Source organism: Dromaius novaehollandiae, chromosome 2, assembly GCF_036370855.1.
Source record: "Dromaius novaehollandiae isolate bDroNov1 chromosome 2, bDroNov1.hap1, whole genome shotgun sequence".
NCBI classification, from domain to species: domain Eukaryota; kingdom Metazoa; phylum Chordata; class Aves; order Casuariiformes; family Dromaiidae; genus Dromaius; species Dromaius novaehollandiae.
The window spans coordinates 7,002,734-7,021,003 of NC_088099.1; the positions used below are offsets into that span (position 1 = coordinate 7,002,734).

The window sequence follows — 18,270 nt, forward strand, 5'->3', positions numbered from 1 at the left end:
AAGGAAAATTACTGAGACAGGAATTATTAAAAAGATGTAGGGGAATTCGGGCAACAAGGCACTGCCTGGTGCCCCCTGCTCTGCCGGGTCAGATGGTGCCGCAGGGCTGGGTGTGATACCACCCACTTCTCAGGACACAATTGCCTGTAAGGGTCTGGGGACTGTTACGGCACTAACGATGTGCATGAATAAAACCGACAGTTCAATCACGCACGGAACAACCTTCCAACCTCTTTGTGTGACCAAACAGGGATTCAGCTCTGAAGCCATCCTTTTATTCTTCCCCCTGCCACCTGGATAAAGCCTGTCTTCTGCCCACTTCTGGAACGCCACCAAGTGAAGGAAAAGGCCACGCAGGGCAGAAGCTCATTCATCATCTCTGCTCATGCTCCGAGCTGGCTGCACATGATACAGTCAGCATCCAAAAAATACCTAACAGCATTAGCCCAAGCAGAGCAGTGCAGAGCCTTAGTGCATTAACTTGCCCTCAGTGCTGAGTCCTGGACACACCTCTGCCTGGCTCAGCATGTGGGCACGGGGGCAACCTTCCTTGAGGCTGTGGTGAGAGCTGGCTTCCTGTGACACATCTGCAGGGTTCTCCTAGACTCTTCACGGAGTCCCATGACTCTCTAGAGTGGCCCTGATGAGAAGAAGTCACTGTAGCACCGTTCCCAAATATAAGCATTTAATGTGCTAGCACAAAAATAAAGATACGTGAGAATGTAGCTGGCTGTGTTCCAATCTGCAGAAGCATCTGGAAATTACCTGAGCTGCAGATTCCCTGATCAGCTCTTGGGGAAGAAAAGGTTTGAGGAATCTATCTAGTGGGATTTAAGCTGGTCTTACCTGAGCAGGGTGTTGGGCCAATGTCTGCCAGAGGGCCCTTCCAACCTCTATCGCTCGATGATGCTATAGTGGAGAGGACAGTCAAAGGAGCTGTAAAATCAATTCAAACCATGCATTTGGGCGGTCAACATAGTATCTTGTCTGCCAGGTTCATCTAAATGCTTTTGTTCCAAAACACTAAGTCAAGCAAGTTTCCTGACTGAGCAGTTTCGGACTGATTGGTTTGTGGCTTAGGTGCCCATACTTGATTTGACTCCTTTACGTTAGTGTGGACTCTGTAGATAACTCTTTACCCACTCCAGCTGATGTTTGAAGGAGCATACACTAATGTGTACTTGAGAAGTTGCTGAGAAGGCAGCTTAGGGTGAAGTAGGGCCTGACTGAATTTACATCACCTTATTTTGTTGAGAATGGTGCCTAAAGACTGGAGACTGGCACAGGTACTGCAAGGGTAGAAAACTGTGTGCCTTGAGTCTGGTGCTCCACCCTCACTAGTAGCAAATGATAGGAAAACATCTTGAAAGAAAGAGTAAGTAAAGATATGGGCCTAAACAGCTAAAGCGATAAAATGCTACCTAGGTTTACCAGTAAAATGACAAGTTCACTGTCTCTGAAAGAAAATGTGCTATTTCATTGAAGGGGAATGCTTACCAAAGCATATGAGGCAGGTCAGCTCTGAAGGAGAAAGATCACAGGGCCAAACAGCATGATTAAAACCCACCAATTTCCTGAGGTCAAAGGCTCGCAAGCAGGAGATGCAACTGGCCCCAAACACAGCATTGATGCCTCTGCAGAAATGATTAAGTATGTAATTACAGGTATAACCAGGTGTGTATTTACAGATTGATTGGCTTGCCAGTCTGGACTGAATTTTGGACTGACATGTCTAGCACCATAGGGAGATGTCTTTGTTGCTTTGAGCACAAGTAAGTTCCTTATTGGATATACCTGCGAGTGTGACTTCCAAGTGTTCCCACCTGAGCAGCTGCGGTGGATAACAGTAAGATCAACTCATGGAGTTAGGTAAAGGGAGGCAAACTCTGACAGGGCTGAAAGGTGGAACATGATCTTTTAGCATCAGTCCTTGGCATTCTTTTGTCCTCTGTCCATGGAAATGCTGTTGGCTCAGAAAAGTATTAATGTCATTTTCTGAGAACACAAAAGTAGAAAGCATCACCAGTTTACAGGGTATCCTTTAGGAAGAACTGCATAACTGTTATTGAATCAATAGACATGCATGAAATTAAGAAATACAAAGTATAAGGTCATGAACTTAGCGCTGTACAAGAATTTATGTTATGATCAAGTAGCTTATCAACAGAAAATGCTTCAGAGAATGATAAAAGTATACATATAAGCCACTGCTGATGTCTACATCTGAGGTAACTGCATGGAGCTTTTATAGTCAGATCTGGTCAATGGACTCTATGAAGTCGTAAAATATCTTACCCAAAAAGACATCTAAAATACACTGGATGAAATAGACCCTAAAAGTATCTGTTTCTGTCCTTGAAGTCTTGGGAGACTGACTCTACTGCAGACATCTACATGGATATACCAGTGTGGTTGACTGAGCCAGCAATGTGTTGCAGCCATGAAGAAGATAAACGAAATTCTAGTATGTATCAGGCAAGATAATTACAGAGGAGAAAGGAAAATATCAGTGCTGCTGAGCAGGGATCTGCAATACTGTATATATAATGTACTCCATTAATGACCAGTGCTCAAGAATGATTAAGTCAAATTGGAAACAGTGCAGAGAAGAACATAAAGTTGATCATGGTAATGCAGATCTAGGCAGGGAGGAGAGCAATTTAATTTCCAGGACAGCGCTGACCCCAAACCAAAGGAGTATAAATCACCCATAGGTACCTTTAGTCTGGGATTGAAAAGGAGGCTTATGACTCTCAGAGCAGTGAGGCTGTTCAGCAGAACAGGCTTCATGGCCCAAGAGGACCTTCCAGTCCTATTTTCCCAGGAGTAGCTGGCAGCAGAGCTGTTTGGTGTGGTTCAGATGAGATTTTAACTAGCCTGCTTTAGTTAAACCCAATAGTTTGTCCTAGAAAGAGGAGAAGGGCAAGATGGAGGAAGGGCCAGTGAGCATGGATCCTGGCCAGACAGATGTGCAAGAGACGTCTGGGATGAGGAGGATTGTTTGAGTGGGGAAGAGATGTGACTACAGGTATATCTGAAGTTCAGCCTGTGACAAGAAATTCAAGGGAATTTCCTACCCAGAATCATGCTCCTAAGTGATAGTCCCTAAGTGACACAAGGAGCCATTGGGTCCCTTGTAGCTAATACTCAGTAATTATGGCTGTAATCATATAGTTACACAAAATCAATCTCTCTGTGTGCCTGCAAGTTTGTGCATACTCAGATTAATTGTTTTCTTTCCCTCCCCGTTTGTCTTTTTCAGCACTTAACAACAAAGTAAAGGCATGTGATAAATATTTAATTCTGACTAGCTTTGCTAATATTGCCTTTAGTTTTGTTAGCAGTCAAGGGAATCGATTAACAAAAATCTCAGATAATAGGTAACTGTGATTTATTGTGCGTAGATGTGTGATATAGATCTGCTTTTTGGATCGTATGGTCTTTAGCATGGGAACTTTGTTTCTATATAAAGCCATTTACTAAAGTCAGCTACTCAATATTACTGCTTTAGTACCTTTGGTCTCTATTTGAGGGAGAGCAGATGTGGCCACTGCTTTGGCACGTTGGTAGCCCATGCTGCAGGATCATTCAGTGGGCCAAATATACAGATGTGTTTGCTCCCATAAAATCTACGTCTCAGCTTGCAAAAATGCTGGACATCCCCATCTGATGCAAGCAAGCTGTGCTTCAGATGTCTAATGACTGCTTTTGGGACACTCACAGGCGTCTGGGGTACCTGAGGAAGGCAGTCCACAGCATGATGTGTTCATTTTCCCAGGCTATGAGAGATATCACACATAGGCTGAGCTTATATTAACTAATTAAATAGCTCCAAGGAGTGGTTCTCAGTGCTGGGAATCAATTGCAGATAGGGTGAAATGTTAAAAAGTCCTGGCATTGTTTTTGAATGGGGCAGTGACCCCCCCAAAACTGCCCACCTGGGTTCAGGGGGTATCACAGGCCAGGGACTATCCAGGTTGGGAGCATGTAGTCAGCTTGGGTTATCAGAAGGTTTAATAGTATGGAGCAAGATGATCCGTTTCATTTGTCCTCGCTGCCAGAAAATATTCCTGGGCACACTTAATTTATTAGTGTAAAACTAACCATAAAGTCCTGTCTCACCAAATGGTGAGACACACATCTCCACATCTCCACATCTCCATCGCTGCGGATTTCTCAGCAGATCAGAGCCAGGCCTGACAGAAGTTTATAGTAATGTGTCAGATTTTCTCTTTGTTTAAGTGAAATGGATATGGAGAACTATCACAGTCCCTTGTTGTAAAATCACAGGTAATAGCAAAATAGCTAGGCATAGAGCAGGTGGAAGTGGATTACAATTTTATATTTCAAGAGCTCAGGCAACAAAAGCATATTAGAATAGACAAAGAGTTTTCAGAGGAGCCTTGCATTTCTGCCTGAAATGAAGGGACTGTCACTGGGTGAAGCTACCTCAAGACTCTGGCCTTTTTAGAAGACATGCAGTATTACGCAAGGGTTTCAAGACCCTGAAATTTTTTAGAGGATGATTAAGAGTTGCTTTACCCCAAAGGAATAAGGCCTCATTCATTAAAATTTCTTGCCCCAAAAAGTGAATGAAAATGGAAAACTGATGACATGTGATGGATAGTGTATTTCCAGTGGTTTCCTTATATTATTTTAAAATAATTTATATATCTAGAACTACTGAGACTCCATTTTCATGGTTTTTACTGTATACCTAGAGAAATCTACAACTCAAAAGTTGCAGCCAGGCCTGCTGCCCTGAATCAAGTAATTATTTTTGCTTTTAATGACAAGCATGTTCTTATTCAAGGGGGCCACTAAAGAGTTCCACTCTGGGAATGAAGGTTACTATCCTTGGAGGAGAATGTAGCATTTATTTTGCAGTTCTTATTCACTGATTCGATGTGTAATATAAACGAAGGATGAGACCTGGAATTTTTTTTTAAATTGTGTGCCTTCTAATTGCAAATACTAGGTTAGAGCTGATTGCTAGAAACCGAATGGGTTTAGGGAGGATGGGGGAGGAGGTGTTACAAGCACAAGCCACAGCAGTTCGGTCTTTGTTTTCTTTTAATTTTCAAATCACAGTAGCAATCTGCATCCTCAAGCTTTGTATATTGTAGTACTGCCACCAAGCAGGTATTCTCATTTAGGCAAGCATGAGTTTTGGCCCACTAGTTCTGCTTCTTACGAAAACAGAAGAAAGAAGGGCTAAGATACAACTGCAGAAAGCGCTGGGGAAAAGCAGCGTTTTGCAGGGAAATGTGCATCCATGAGAGGTTCAAAGGGAAGTTCACATTGCTCAGATTTGTCTGAAGTCCTGCAACGATGTTCCCTTCCCCTCTGCTCTCTCTGCTCCCTCGTGTTTGTGTCCTGGATGCAGTTGTTCACCTTATCTGCTCTTTCAGCAGTGCCCAGCATTCTGGAAATGTGCATTTGTATTTCGGTTGCATCAGCTGAGAAGGCCACTAGACAAACAAGCGAGAATAGGCATGTCAGGAACGGTCATCGTCAGGGCACGCAGAATCTGCAAAGCAGCAAGCGGAGTGCGTCAGGGCGCCGAGGAGGAGGGGGAGTTGCTGGAAAGCTGCAGAAGCCATGACAAGAGCTGGGGGAATACTAGAGACTGGGGGGGCTGCAGTGTTAGAGAGGGTCCAGAAGAAGCCAGGAAGCCCAAGGGAAAGCTAGAGGGAAGTGGAAGTGTCATTTGACGCTTGTCTCACAAGTTCTCACCATCATCAGCTTGGACACATTAAGCAGAGCAAATTTTCTTTCTCAACTCACATGCAGCTTTGCAGAAGTGCAGCCCAGAATACATGAATAAGCACATTTTGGGACATAAGCAAAATAGACTCCAAACAACTGTCATCATGTTACTATCCTTTTTGCTTCCACTGATGTACGCTTACGGCTGGCAGCAGGTACATTTAATACGATACTGGAGAATCCAAACCTCAGACGAAGGTATCTAAACCCCAGTGACTTTCCCAGCTTCTTCTTTCATATTGCCAACTACCCAAATAGTCTGTATGCCCCAGAGCAGTTTTTGCCATTTCATGTGCCCCATTATCCATCCTCACTGCCCTGAGAGTTTTAAGGGCTATAGGCAGGAGGTTTGAGCAGCTTCCAGGAAGCAGAGCACTCAGAGAGCTGATGCTTTTGAGGAAACATCTAGCTGTGTCTGCTCCCAGATTAGACATCCTTAAGAGTAATGTATGGCCCACCAGGACTTTTGGGCAACAGAAACACATAGCATCATGTGATGGATCAAAAAGATAAATCCTGACACCAACCATCAGTCTAGTTTCCTTCAATGACCACTAGTCAGAGATGGAAAGCCTGTGCCCTACTATAAGTTAGTTTGGAGCTAAAGAAAATCTCTTTGCCTAAGACTCCAGGCTTTAAAAATTTGTGAGTTATCAGTGCTCATGTAAGCAACTATCATTTATTTTATTGGGCAGATATATCCCACTCTAATGTGTAACACCAGATGTTGGCACTAAAAAGTCTGGGGGAGTTAAACTCAGAATATTTTTGAGGGACCATCAAATACTGATGAGTTGGAGTCTTGTTTCAAAAATGTGACTGTGCGATAAATTAAGCAGAGTCCATTCAAGGCTGGGAATATAAGACTGCTTTGCTAAGGAATTGTGAGTCCCTGTCTCACAAAAGTGACAGTGAGGGAAATGCACCCAGGAACAGATGGGAGGAGGAACTACTTTCAAAACTACCTTCCTAAAAAGTAATCTGCTTCTTTCTGTCACTCCAGATTCATGAGCTTGTGCATCCTGCTACAGGCTCAGTTGTTTCTTCTGAATAGCTGATTTTTGGCACTTCGATGCCTAAACCTGAGCAAGCATCTTGTACTATGGGACAAGTATTTTGAGTTCCTGTTTGCCAGGCACTATTTGGTATTCATGCTGAATATTTCTGAAATATGACAGCTTTTCTCTGGAGCATCCATAGACAGGTATATCTTTTCAAATATAAATAGCCAAAAATTTTAATTAAAGTAGCAGCATAGAAGAGAAGTGAGCTTTTGTTTCTGGTATGGCTCAAAGGAAGAGTAAAACTAGGGGCTCATTTTTCATCTGTGAAGTAAGAATTTCCAAAAGCAAAAGTCCAAACCAGGTTCATTGGTGGCTCAGGATAGATTTGGCTGCTTTAGGAAATTTCAGGCAGGGAGATGTTGGCATTTAGTGAGATTTTTATTAGTGCAATTTTAAGGTATTGTTGCTCTGATCCACAAATGAACCAGTGGGATGTCAGACAGAGGAATAAAATATGAAACTCTCCCCCATTCACCTTCATGGGTAGGGGACTTCTTAGAAATATGGAGGAAGACAAATGTTGATACATTAAACCTGCCCCTTGGAAATCAGCCTTATGCCTTTTGTACTGCCTATGTTTCCAAAACAGAGATATTTCTTTAAAAACACTCCTTCAGCAGTGACTACATTATATGAAGCACCAACAAGACAGAATATTTTTAATAGGAACCTCCATGTATATTATTTTATGATGGTACTTATGACTTGTCTGTCAAGATTTGGTTGTGGTCAGGGGATTGACAAGGAGTTGGGTTTCCAAGAAAAATATTGTTCTCTATGCATCAGTAGGATAAAATACAAGCATACATTGTGGAATTATATGGAATTTCTTTTGCCCATTTTTTGTATTACAACTGTCCTTGGTTAATAGTCTAAGTAAGGTTTTGTCAGCAGTTAAGCTCTTGCTAATAGCTGGATAGTTACCAAAAATCTAAGAGATGCTGAGTCAAATTTAATTGGACAAGAGTGTGCAAAGGTAGGTACAACTAAATGTATCTCTCTTTATTAAAGTCACTGTGTGAGTTGTCTGGGTATCATTGAAAGGGCAATGACAACAGAGTTCTTCCTTGCATGCACTGAGGCAAGGACAGCATTTTAATGTTAAAATAGACCAGGCGGTACAAATTTAATACATTATTCATTACTTCTAGACAGTTTGTGCTTTTTGTTAAAAAAAATCCCTTTGTTAAAAAATATTGATTAGTGATCCCCACCAAAACTAGCAAGTGAGCTGTTTGTTCTAACAGACACCTCTAGAAATAGCTTGTTGAAAGGGACATGTGCAATAATCAGCTAATCATGGCAGGCTTAACCTTCTTAGGAGGTGTATGATACTTAAAAAGAAGCTGGAATGTGTCTTTTCCAAGTACAGTGAATGCAGCTGTTACTATCTCCATTTCTCCACCTAGTGCTTACATGACAACATGGCCTGTGGCTTCCCGAGGAGATACGCAGAGGCATTAATTTGGAAATGAAACGTAGTACACAGAATTCGATGCCAGTTTCCTGCCTCTGTGGGTCCATTGAACCCTAATCAGGTAGAAGTCTGTCTTGCCTGCTTGTTGTTGGAGCTCCTGCTGTCAGAGGTCCTGTCTTCGATCTCCTGTGACTGTCCAACACTTTGTCCTGTTCCCAAAAGTCAGCTTGTCCCACTTTTGTCATGTTAAACTCCTCTAAATCCCGTAAAACCACTGGCCCACACTTACAGATGAGAATCTCCAACAGATAAGGACACAATCCATACGTTTGATATTACTGTAAACAGCGTAAACCAGAGAAGAATCAGGCCTATTGTTTTTTCATCCTTGTTAACCATGTTGTTTCTTTGCTCCTATTGAAGACTCTGCTGTTCTATTTGTCCATCTCCAGATTTCATGTGTCATATTTTCCTCTTTCTATTTCATTTGGGCCATCCCTAGCCAGATTCTTGTTCAGATTAGTTCTCCTCTTTTGCCCTGTCTTTTTTTCATAGCTGAAATCTATTTTTTTTTTCCTTTGGTCATCTCTGTCCTTGGTTATAGTAAATGCCTCTTTGACATCCCCACATATGCTGTAGTCTTCTCTGTCTCCTGCTTGGAGCAAAAATCCTCTTTCAACCTTACTTTGGCTTTCCACCTCTCATGACAGATTCTGCAAGTTCCATCTTGTCACAACTCTTGACTTCACCCTCCAAATCCCAGGTCTCTGTCTCTATCTCCTTGAAATTTTTATAAGATTTTTCAATGGAAAAGCAGTTTTGTTTTTTAATTAAGTTAATTTTTGTACAGGAATTCTGCCTTCTGTGAATCAATGTCATATTTTTCTGGCAAGTAAAGTACCTGCTAACTGACAGAGTTTAGGGTTTAGATTGAAACATGCCGTGAAAAAAAGTTGATATGTTCTATGTTGAATTTTCGTGGAGATGGAAGAAAGGCACTTGCATTTGTCTCTGAGATTGGACATTTTTCAAGCCCCTCTAATCTTAGTTTTTCCTCCCTCCTGTTTATTTGCTGCCTCTTTGCCACTGTAGATTTCCTTCTCTGGGCAAACCTGGGAAATGGCTTAGGAAGTAACTTTTTAAAGAAGTGGTGTTCCCTTCCATTAATTAAAAAAAAATAAAGCTAATATTAATTATTTCTCATCTCTTTAATTTATTTTTCCAGTCTCTGGGCCTGATCCTGCCCTCATATTAATTTTGCTTTGGTGTAAGACATTGGCTCCAGGGAAATCATTCCTTACTGTAGCCATTATCACTGGTTTTCTCTCTCTGTTATTCTACTACCATTTTTTTTCTTCCTGCTTTCTTTTCGGTTCTCCCCATGTAGCTTTCCTTTCCCCAGTCAGCACAGACAGGACTGTTTGTGCTGATGTCTTCTGCTGTGCGTGAATGGGAAGTATCTTGTTCTATCGAAGACCAGGGCTGAGTACCCAAGGGACATAATGGCCTGTGGAAGACTGAGTGCAAAACTTCATGCAGTCTTGTATAGTCTATGGTTAAGCCTGGGTATCTGCCTCTCAGGGAAGGTTTAGGGTCTGTGTTTCCGTGATGGCATGCCTCCAAGAAGGAAAGACAGAGGACAAGGGTGCTGACCGGGAGTGCCGATAGCGTGTGGCCCCAGCTCTCCTCTATTGCAGAGTCTAAGACAGCTCCAACAGGGCTGGTTCTGCACTGGTCTGAATCCCTCTCTGCCTCAATCCAGCCGTGTCCTCCACCTGAGCCCAGCCATGCAGGATTAGGGTTGGTGATAATACTGGGTAAACACTGCAAAGCTTAAACTTCTAAAATGATTTTTTTTTTCTTGTGCTTAGTCATTGCATAGTAGCTTTGCAGGCTGGCACAGCAGCTGATGAGGTGATGTTTGCATATGAACAGCGAAAATATTCTAGGGATAATATGGGTGTTTCTCACCCATAATCACTCTTTGCTGGGAGCAGCAATAGCAAAAACCCTCAAATGTGCTCAGTCAGTCTAGACCTGTACAGTCAATCTTCCTAATTACCTTGTCATCCTCATCACCATGACATCTAAACACTTTTGTTGATATATCATGAAACTACTTCTAGTTTGTTGGATTGTAATTAATCAACTTTCTGTATTTTCCCTAATGCTGTTGAAGTATGTTGGGCCTGTAACATCCCAGAAGTAACTGTCTTGCTGGGGGAAAATTGCAACTAGGCTGGTCTGACAGCACTATTTGTCTGTCTAGACAGTGGTTTGAGAAGACCACAGCCGCCCTGCTGTAGCTCTTGCTATGCTGGTGAATTAGTCAGGGTTTTTTTTTTTTTTTTGGATATCTGATTAAAAACCTGTGGAAGCATGTCTGATTTTATGCTGGGGCTTTAGTAGTGGAAAGGATATAACTGCTTCCACTTGCCATCTCACCTTCCTTTCTCAGACTAGACTTTGAGGCTAAGATTTTCAGATCAGGGACCACTCAGTTTCCAAAAACTCATCTTCTGATACTTCTAACAGGCCTGCTTTCAAAAAACACTGAAAGTCCATCAACTAAAAAGACATCTAGATTCAACGCTTAAAAATTAAAGCATGCCAAAGCACTGGTAATTCTTGACCAGCAGTTGGAGTGGTTTGGTTTGTGTGCATGTTTATATCCATGTAGGTGGATAACAAATTCAAAAGACTTGGCAACATGGGAAAACCACCAGGTTGTGGTGAATGTCATGGGTTGCTTTGAACCTGTGTTTAAGGATAAAAAGGACATACACCCCCATGCTCTGCCTGTTTTGAGGATGTAACAGCCTGGGGCTGAGATAAGGCAGGCAGAGTGAACTCTGGGATTAGCAGCTGGTTCCTGTGAGAATGGAGCAGGAGAAGCTCGCGTCTCACCTCGCAGTTCAGCCTCCTCCTTAGAGAAGGCGTTCTCTCACTGTGGCCCAACCTGACAGATCGACAGCAAGAGTAATCTTTACATGATGCCTCATGCCTACCTGCCACTCTTAAAAGGATGTACCCGTGTTAGCTCTGATATACCCCTGTACTGGTCAAGCTTTATAACTCCCCTGAAAATAAGGAGAAATGAATGACAGTTTAAAATGACCTCAGAAAAGTCTTAGGTGACACAGAGGTGCTGTGAAGTATAATTAATGGGACTAATCTACCCTTCCATTACTCAAGCAGATTTACTCCTACGTAAAGTGGCGAGAACAGCACTAAGGAATCTGACCCATTAATTATACATACTCCTTTAAACTTCGAAGAGAGAAATAGGGTGACTGTTCCCTCCATACATGCAAACACGGGCACATATGGGTGAGCACAGCTGCCATCTAGCATTACTACTCTGCCTTGTATAGCTTAAAGACAATCGGATACACGAGAGACAGCTGAAACTGCAGGGAAACCCATACTGGAGAACAGTCAGCAAAACTCCTATCCTTACGGTAAATATGCAGAAACTCTAATGGGCTATGGGGGTGGCATTCATCTCACCCAACTTTTAATATCTACAGTGCAGAGACAGCAGGCACTTTTACTCCTTCATTTCATCTCACCTGTTGCAGCCACATTTTAGGATGGGATGTACTGGGCCCATGCTCCTCTGACTATAATTATTAGATCTAGCCGGTCTGTAAAGAGAATCCTAGAGTCTCTTAGCAGATGACTTTTCTAAAGCACCGTGTGTGAATATCAGCCTTACCACAAGACCGTGCTTTTCAAGCATGCACTCTGCTAGTGCTGTTGCAGAGCGACCGGGAAATTCACATGGTAGCTATCAAGCTAGAGGGAGAAGTCCAGCCTTGTTTTCTTCTTTCCTAGGGAAAGTTGAAACAACCCATATGAAACTACTGAAGTGATAGTTTTACATCTGCATATAAGAGAGAAATATTCCTGTAATATTACCTCCATCTTTCTTTTCTCTACAGAGCCTCTGCTCTCATTACCATCATACAGTAGTTTAGAGATCTTATATGGGGAATGAGCTGAATTTGGCCCATTGTTTTTATTAAATTTCAGTTTTCTTATATTTAAAGAAATAAACCTGTTATTTCACCAAGCAGGATAACATGGAGTTGATGAAAAAAAGTTCCTATTTCGACAAGATGGTCATATAGTGCCTCACAAGAATCTCCTCTGCAACTGCTAGCCTGCCTTGTAGGGTCAAACACAATTCTCTAGAGAAGCTGTATGGCTACAAGCCAGGAAATCCACACCCATGTTTTCACATATTTTTCTCGCTGACCTTGGGCAGGAAATGTGAAGGAGACCCATCCTTCTCCAGCCTGTGTTCTCTCCCTCCTGCCTTGGGCCACAAGGACCTCATGCCGTACTTGGGGTATCATGAGCGTTTCAACAGCAAGATCGTAAGATGTTACGAACCTCGGATTATGAGTTGACTATAGGATAAAGAGAAACTGGGCTGGGAGGATATAAGCCTCTTATCCAGGCACAAATAGCTGAAATAATAGAAAAGGGAATAGAGAAAATAACCGATCATGTAAATTGCTTTTTGCAGTAGTAGTCTCTCGGTAAACTTTGCCCTAGGATGAAAATGTACAAAAGATGGGAAAATGTACTTCCAAAGAAAGAAATAACCCTTCAGTAACAGAGAGATGGACTAGATGACCTATTACAGCTGGTCTCTGGCTTTAACTTAGATCTCTTATTTGTTTGATATACTGAAAGCCCCTTCTTAGATTTTGCTACAGTAAACAAAGTAAAATAATTGGTATATTGTATGAAGTTTGCTAGAAGTCATCAAGGTCTCCAGAGAGGAAATTGCATCTTTTCCTACCTGTGCTGGGTGAAGAGCAGTGCAGCTCTCCACTGCCATCAGAAACAAACAGGACGGAAGAAAATCAGTTTCTTACACTGGGCAACAACTTCTTGCTACACTGGCTGGGTTTGGCAAGTCATGTGAGTTATTTGCTCTGCAGTCTTAACTGCCCTAACTTTAACCTGACTTTGACATACCTAAATTAGGACCCAAGCTAGCCAAGGCTTCAGTAGGCACCTCCAGAGCACGGTTCAACCCTTCTGCATCTCCAAGGGTGCCAAACTCTCCATTGTTTATAAAAATATCTTAGGAAAACTCCTTCAACTTGAGCACTTCAGAGAGGCACCTAAAGTTAAGCTGGATGAACCTGATTCTTTGCACCTTACTCTCTGTCTTTGCTAAATAATTACATAACGAGAGTCACTAGCTTTGGAAAGGCATTAAAAGTGAAAAGGCTTATGAAAGCAGGATGCATTATCATTAGGGTATCATTATGCTAAAGGAGCTGGAGTTTGTTTGAGGGCACCAATTATATGGGTCCTAACCTCAAAGAGGACCTGCTTGCGGAGACTGGATGCTCAGGGTCACTGGAAAACAGGCCTCTTTTTTAAGGAGATCCATATCGACATGCAAATCTACCACTTTTTTTGAAAACTGAATTAGTCTCTAGTTTGCTTTTACTTAAACTGAAAACATTACTTTAGTATCCAGGAGGACTAGATATTATTAGCAACCTCTTACAGGAAATGTGGTATGTCATAGGCCGAGCATATATTTTTCTGGAAAAAGCAGTGTACAGTGAAATGGAGGGGAATAAGTAAACATAAAGTGCTTATACAGCAGTTCACTCTGTTTGAAGACCCAGCAATACACGTCTGAGGTTACCTGCTCATAAAAGAAAGAAGGAATGATATTTGAGGTTTATTTTTGGATAAAAGCATAAAGTGCAAATAGCTCTTTGTGCAAAATGTCAGTTGCATTTCTGGAAAGCAAACAACGTTGCTTGATAATCCATGGTAAATAACAACACAAAGAATGTTACCGCCTATTATATACACCTGCAGGAGTGGTGGGATGAACTGGTGTAATTATTCTTTGGCATCTGAACCAGTATATGGAAAAGCAAAATAAAGTGTTTCAAATAAATCATTCTGCAAACATCAGAATTGATGGAGTATAGGATGAAATTTAGCTTCAGATATGAAAATCTGGGTTCCCACATGTAGGTATTCATGAATGAGGAAGACATTGGAGCTGCTGTTACCGTCTGTGATCAAGGGTTGGACTCAGTTTTGCCTGGTGCCACTGGAGACCCTGCAGGATGTCCTGCCTGGCCTCCTGCTCGGCATAGGTTTCCCGTAAATATAAAAAGTGCATTGTACCTGCTGGTCATAGTGGGATACATCACGTATCAGCTTGTGCCAGGGTGCCGCGGGGGCAGTGTGTTCAGTAGCTCTTAAAGGACGTGGGCTTCCGCGGTGCTACCAACCACTTTCATTTATAATCGTGGCGACTGCAATGAGCGCTTTGTGAAACAGGATGAACAGGACACTTCAGATAAAGTGCTACCAGTGTGATTAAGGCTAGGCTAGGCTAGTTTGCAAAATTTCAGCTCATGTATTTGGAATATTTGAAAGAAAAGGGGGAGAGGGGACAACAAAACTTTTAGTTAATGTTGGTTTAAGTTATCTCTACCCCAACACATCCATGCTCCGAGGCATCCATCCCTGGTGTAAACTCTTTGCCCTTGTCAGTCTGGCATGAAATCTATAGTTCATTCCTGCTCAGACCACAGGCAGGTATAGTGTCCTATACTCAGCAGCTGGTGATCAGTTTTGAAATTATCTGACCTTTTAGGTGCTTATTCACAGTCTCAGTAGGTCTTCTCCAGGCCCCAGGGGATATTTAAGTCAAGGCTAGCCAAGAAAACACATTCAAATATTTGAAAGTGTTTCCAAATGTACTACTAGTTTTAAATGCATTGCATATGCATATTATTCTGTACTGTGGAATATAAATAACAATATTCACACTGAGTAAAAACCAAAAGGACACCTGAATACATCATTTCTGAAGTGTTTTTCTACACGTAAGCCGTACCTTTCTGGATGTCAGTAAGCATTGAAATTAATGATTTTCTCCAAGATGGAATAATAGTTAAGACAGGAAATTCATTATATTATCACTTATGAGAATACCAACACTATGTACTGTATGCATCTTCCAATGAAAATTTTATCCCGTATTCTCTTTCTGAGCTTAGCATTTAGTTTTGCATGCTTCGGGGAGCTGCAAGGAAAGGAAAAGTCAGGGTGTGTTACTGTCCATGCTAAACTTCTGCACATAAAAATAATGTGTTTGGAAAAGTCTGCAGAATTCTGATTCCTGCTGAAACTGCCTATAATTAGAGGTAGTTCCACAAATGCTGGTGGTGTTACATCGGCACAGATGAGACTAGACTCAGATCTTCATGCTTCCAAGACCAAACAGTTGGTTGATTTCCTTTTTTTCTTTCTGTTATTCATTTCAGGTGCTCAACCTGTTCCTTGCCTTGCTGCTAAGCTCTTTCAGTGCTGACAACCTCTCAGCACCTGATGAGGACGGAGAGATGAACAACCTGCAGCTTGCTTTTGCTCGGATCAACAGGGGCCTTCAGTATGTGAAGCACACAACATGGGATTTTTGCTGCAACGTCCTCCGGCATCCGAAGACAACAGCTGAGAAGAAGGCAATGATGAAACTTGCTGCCCAGAATACAGGTGCTCTCAACAACTGCATGAACAGCCACACAACTACTGAGCTTGGCAAAGACATGGAGAATCACAAGGAGAACCACACGGAGGATGGGATGAATAAAAACGGGGAGAAACACTTAGGAATTATGGACAACGATGATTTTATGACCAATCCTGATCTGTCCATTTGTGTTCCTATTGCTGTGGGAGAGTCTGATATTGAGGAAGAAGATGAGGAGCAGAGCACGTTTACGGAAATGGAGCAGGTAGGCAACTAAAACGTTTGCTAGTCATAACGTAACTAGAGAGGTCGTTTGTTCCCACCCTTGCTCTGGATCCATGGCTCATGAAGCAAATGTCCTGTGGCCTAATCCTGCCTTTGATATGCTGTTAACTTCAGAAGAAGTTATGCATGCATATCCAAGAGCAAAATTCGGTCTCTAACAAGAGGCATTCCCTTTCTTTGTAATCTTTGCTTTTGTCTAGATTAATTCTTCTAACAAGAGCAACTGAATCCTTCCTCGCACAGGAGCCTGTTTTGTCTTTCAGCTGAGTCATGGGAATATTACTGAATGAATCGTAGGTACTCTGACTACTGCAGGAGATTTTCTCAGTGTACAGTAATGGACAGTAGCTTTGTTTGAGTCATGTAGCGGGATTCCAGGGCCAGGTAGTTCCCTTCAAAATCAGATTGAAGCAGGTGCTGGTATGATAATTTGCAAGAAAGTGAGGAGAGGATATGGAATCATATGTAGTTGAACAGGAAAAATAGTTGGCCACGTGTTCTTTGGTTTGACATTTCAGATTTACTTATTCCCCACAGCACTCAGTAGTAATGACAGAAAAATTCAGAGATTTGAAATGTTGATGTAGAAGAGAAGAAAAACCTTCATGGGAATGCTTTTCCTTCTCTCTCCCTCCCCATTCTACCAGCCTTATCTCTTGGTTCCATGTGTCATAGCTTTTTAAGTTGTTTCCAGACCTTGATCTTGCATCCTCTGATGCCAGCTGACACCTGCAGAGTTTAGCAGGCACTGGATCAGAGCTCTTGTTTTGGATCAAGCTGTCAGAAGGGATCCCCAATCTCTAGGCTGAAGCACAGCTGTCCTTAAAGAAAAAGGCCAGAGGAATGTCCTATACCAGTCGCAAATCAGTGGATAAATGTTAATCTCTGCTGCTTCACAATGCAAAGCTTTTCAGTGTTAGCACATCTGGTCACCAGCAAGTCTTGCTATATTGACCAGCTCCTTGGAGAGCCAAAGAGCAAGGAGTTGGGAAACTCTGTTATCAAGACCCACCATCCAAATAGACATTGAGATAACCAAAAAAAAAGTCTGAAAATTCTGGAAAACACTTTTATGGACTTTTTATACTTTTTTTTCCCAAGAAATATTTTTATTGAAATGACTTGTGGGTTCATGTTGGTGGGATGGAGAAAAATCACAAAGCTGAGTGTGGCTATGTTTTGGCTTTCTGTGGGTCGGTCGTATTCAGAGTGATAAAGCCTCTGTGAGGTCCTCTCCATTGGTGCCTTGTTCCATCTAAACAGAGAATAAGAATATGTAAAACCATTTAGCTGGTGAGAAAATTGACTTCTAGGGATAACATCCATTTTCTCTTTGAAGTCTTTTTCTATTTCCAGCCTTGTATTAGTTAAATCTACAGGCAGAGTACACTTGAAAAGTGAAATCTGAGTATAGTAGATGGCTTTCTTAACATTATCTGGTCAGCCAATACTGACTGGCAGAAATGTATATAATTCTGGAGATAAAAGTTATTTCTTTTCAGCTTTCTGCTGCATCTGGCAGAGGGTCATGTTAGTAAAAATTCTTGTTTTTTTCATGCATAATGTAGGGAAAAGTTTCATTGCAGTTTTGCCTGCAAGTGTCCGTGAAATAAGGAAGCATGTGTGTGTGCGTGCGTGTGTGTGCGCGCGTGTGTATCATTGTCTTCAACCCTCCCCAAGATAAAAAGAAATGTTCACAGTTGTAGCTTGGAACATGGAAAGTTTTGGAGTTTACAGCCTGCAGTGTCTTGAAAAACACTGAATTGTGGAGTCCTAATGAAAAGTACAATGTTTGCTTGTAGGTACTCGCATGTGTGTTAGTAAAGGGGACAGATAGCTCATTTTATGTTACAGAGCAAGAAAATGTGGAATTAGACCTCTAGTGAGATCTATTAGAGTTGTGAGGGAAAGAATGGTAAAAAATCGTCATTTTAACAAAATAGAATATTCTGAACAAAATTAAATCTGAAAATATTAAAAAAATTTCTTCAAAGTGTTTCAATAACGTTGAAGCATTATTGTATGTAATATAAAAATCAAATTAAGAATGAAACAAAACAGGAAAAAACAAAACCAAATAGGAGAATCAAAATGAAATATTCAGTTTTCACACTGCATCTTTTCAAGAAATTTCCAATAAACATTAACATTGTCATATTACCACAAAAGTTTGGACTGCAGTAAAATAATATTTTTCCAGTGTC

The 18,270-nt window shown here is 41.6% G+C and overlaps 1 protein-coding gene across 2 annotated transcripts in view; it reads left to right on the plus strand.

The window, feature by feature from the left end:
- The window catches only part of LOC112981268 (sodium channel protein type 5 subunit alpha-like), a 164,994-nt gene that overhangs the window by 76,175 nt on the left and 70,549 nt on the right, over positions 1-18,270 (plus strand). For both annotated transcript variants that reach the window (XM_064505711.1, XM_064505712.1), the window contains exon 14: positions 15,576-16,046. In XM_064505711.1, coding sequence (XP_064361781.1) covers positions 15,576-16,046 — 471 coding nt within the window. The remainder of the gene's footprint in view (positions 1-15,575; positions 16,047-18,270) is intronic.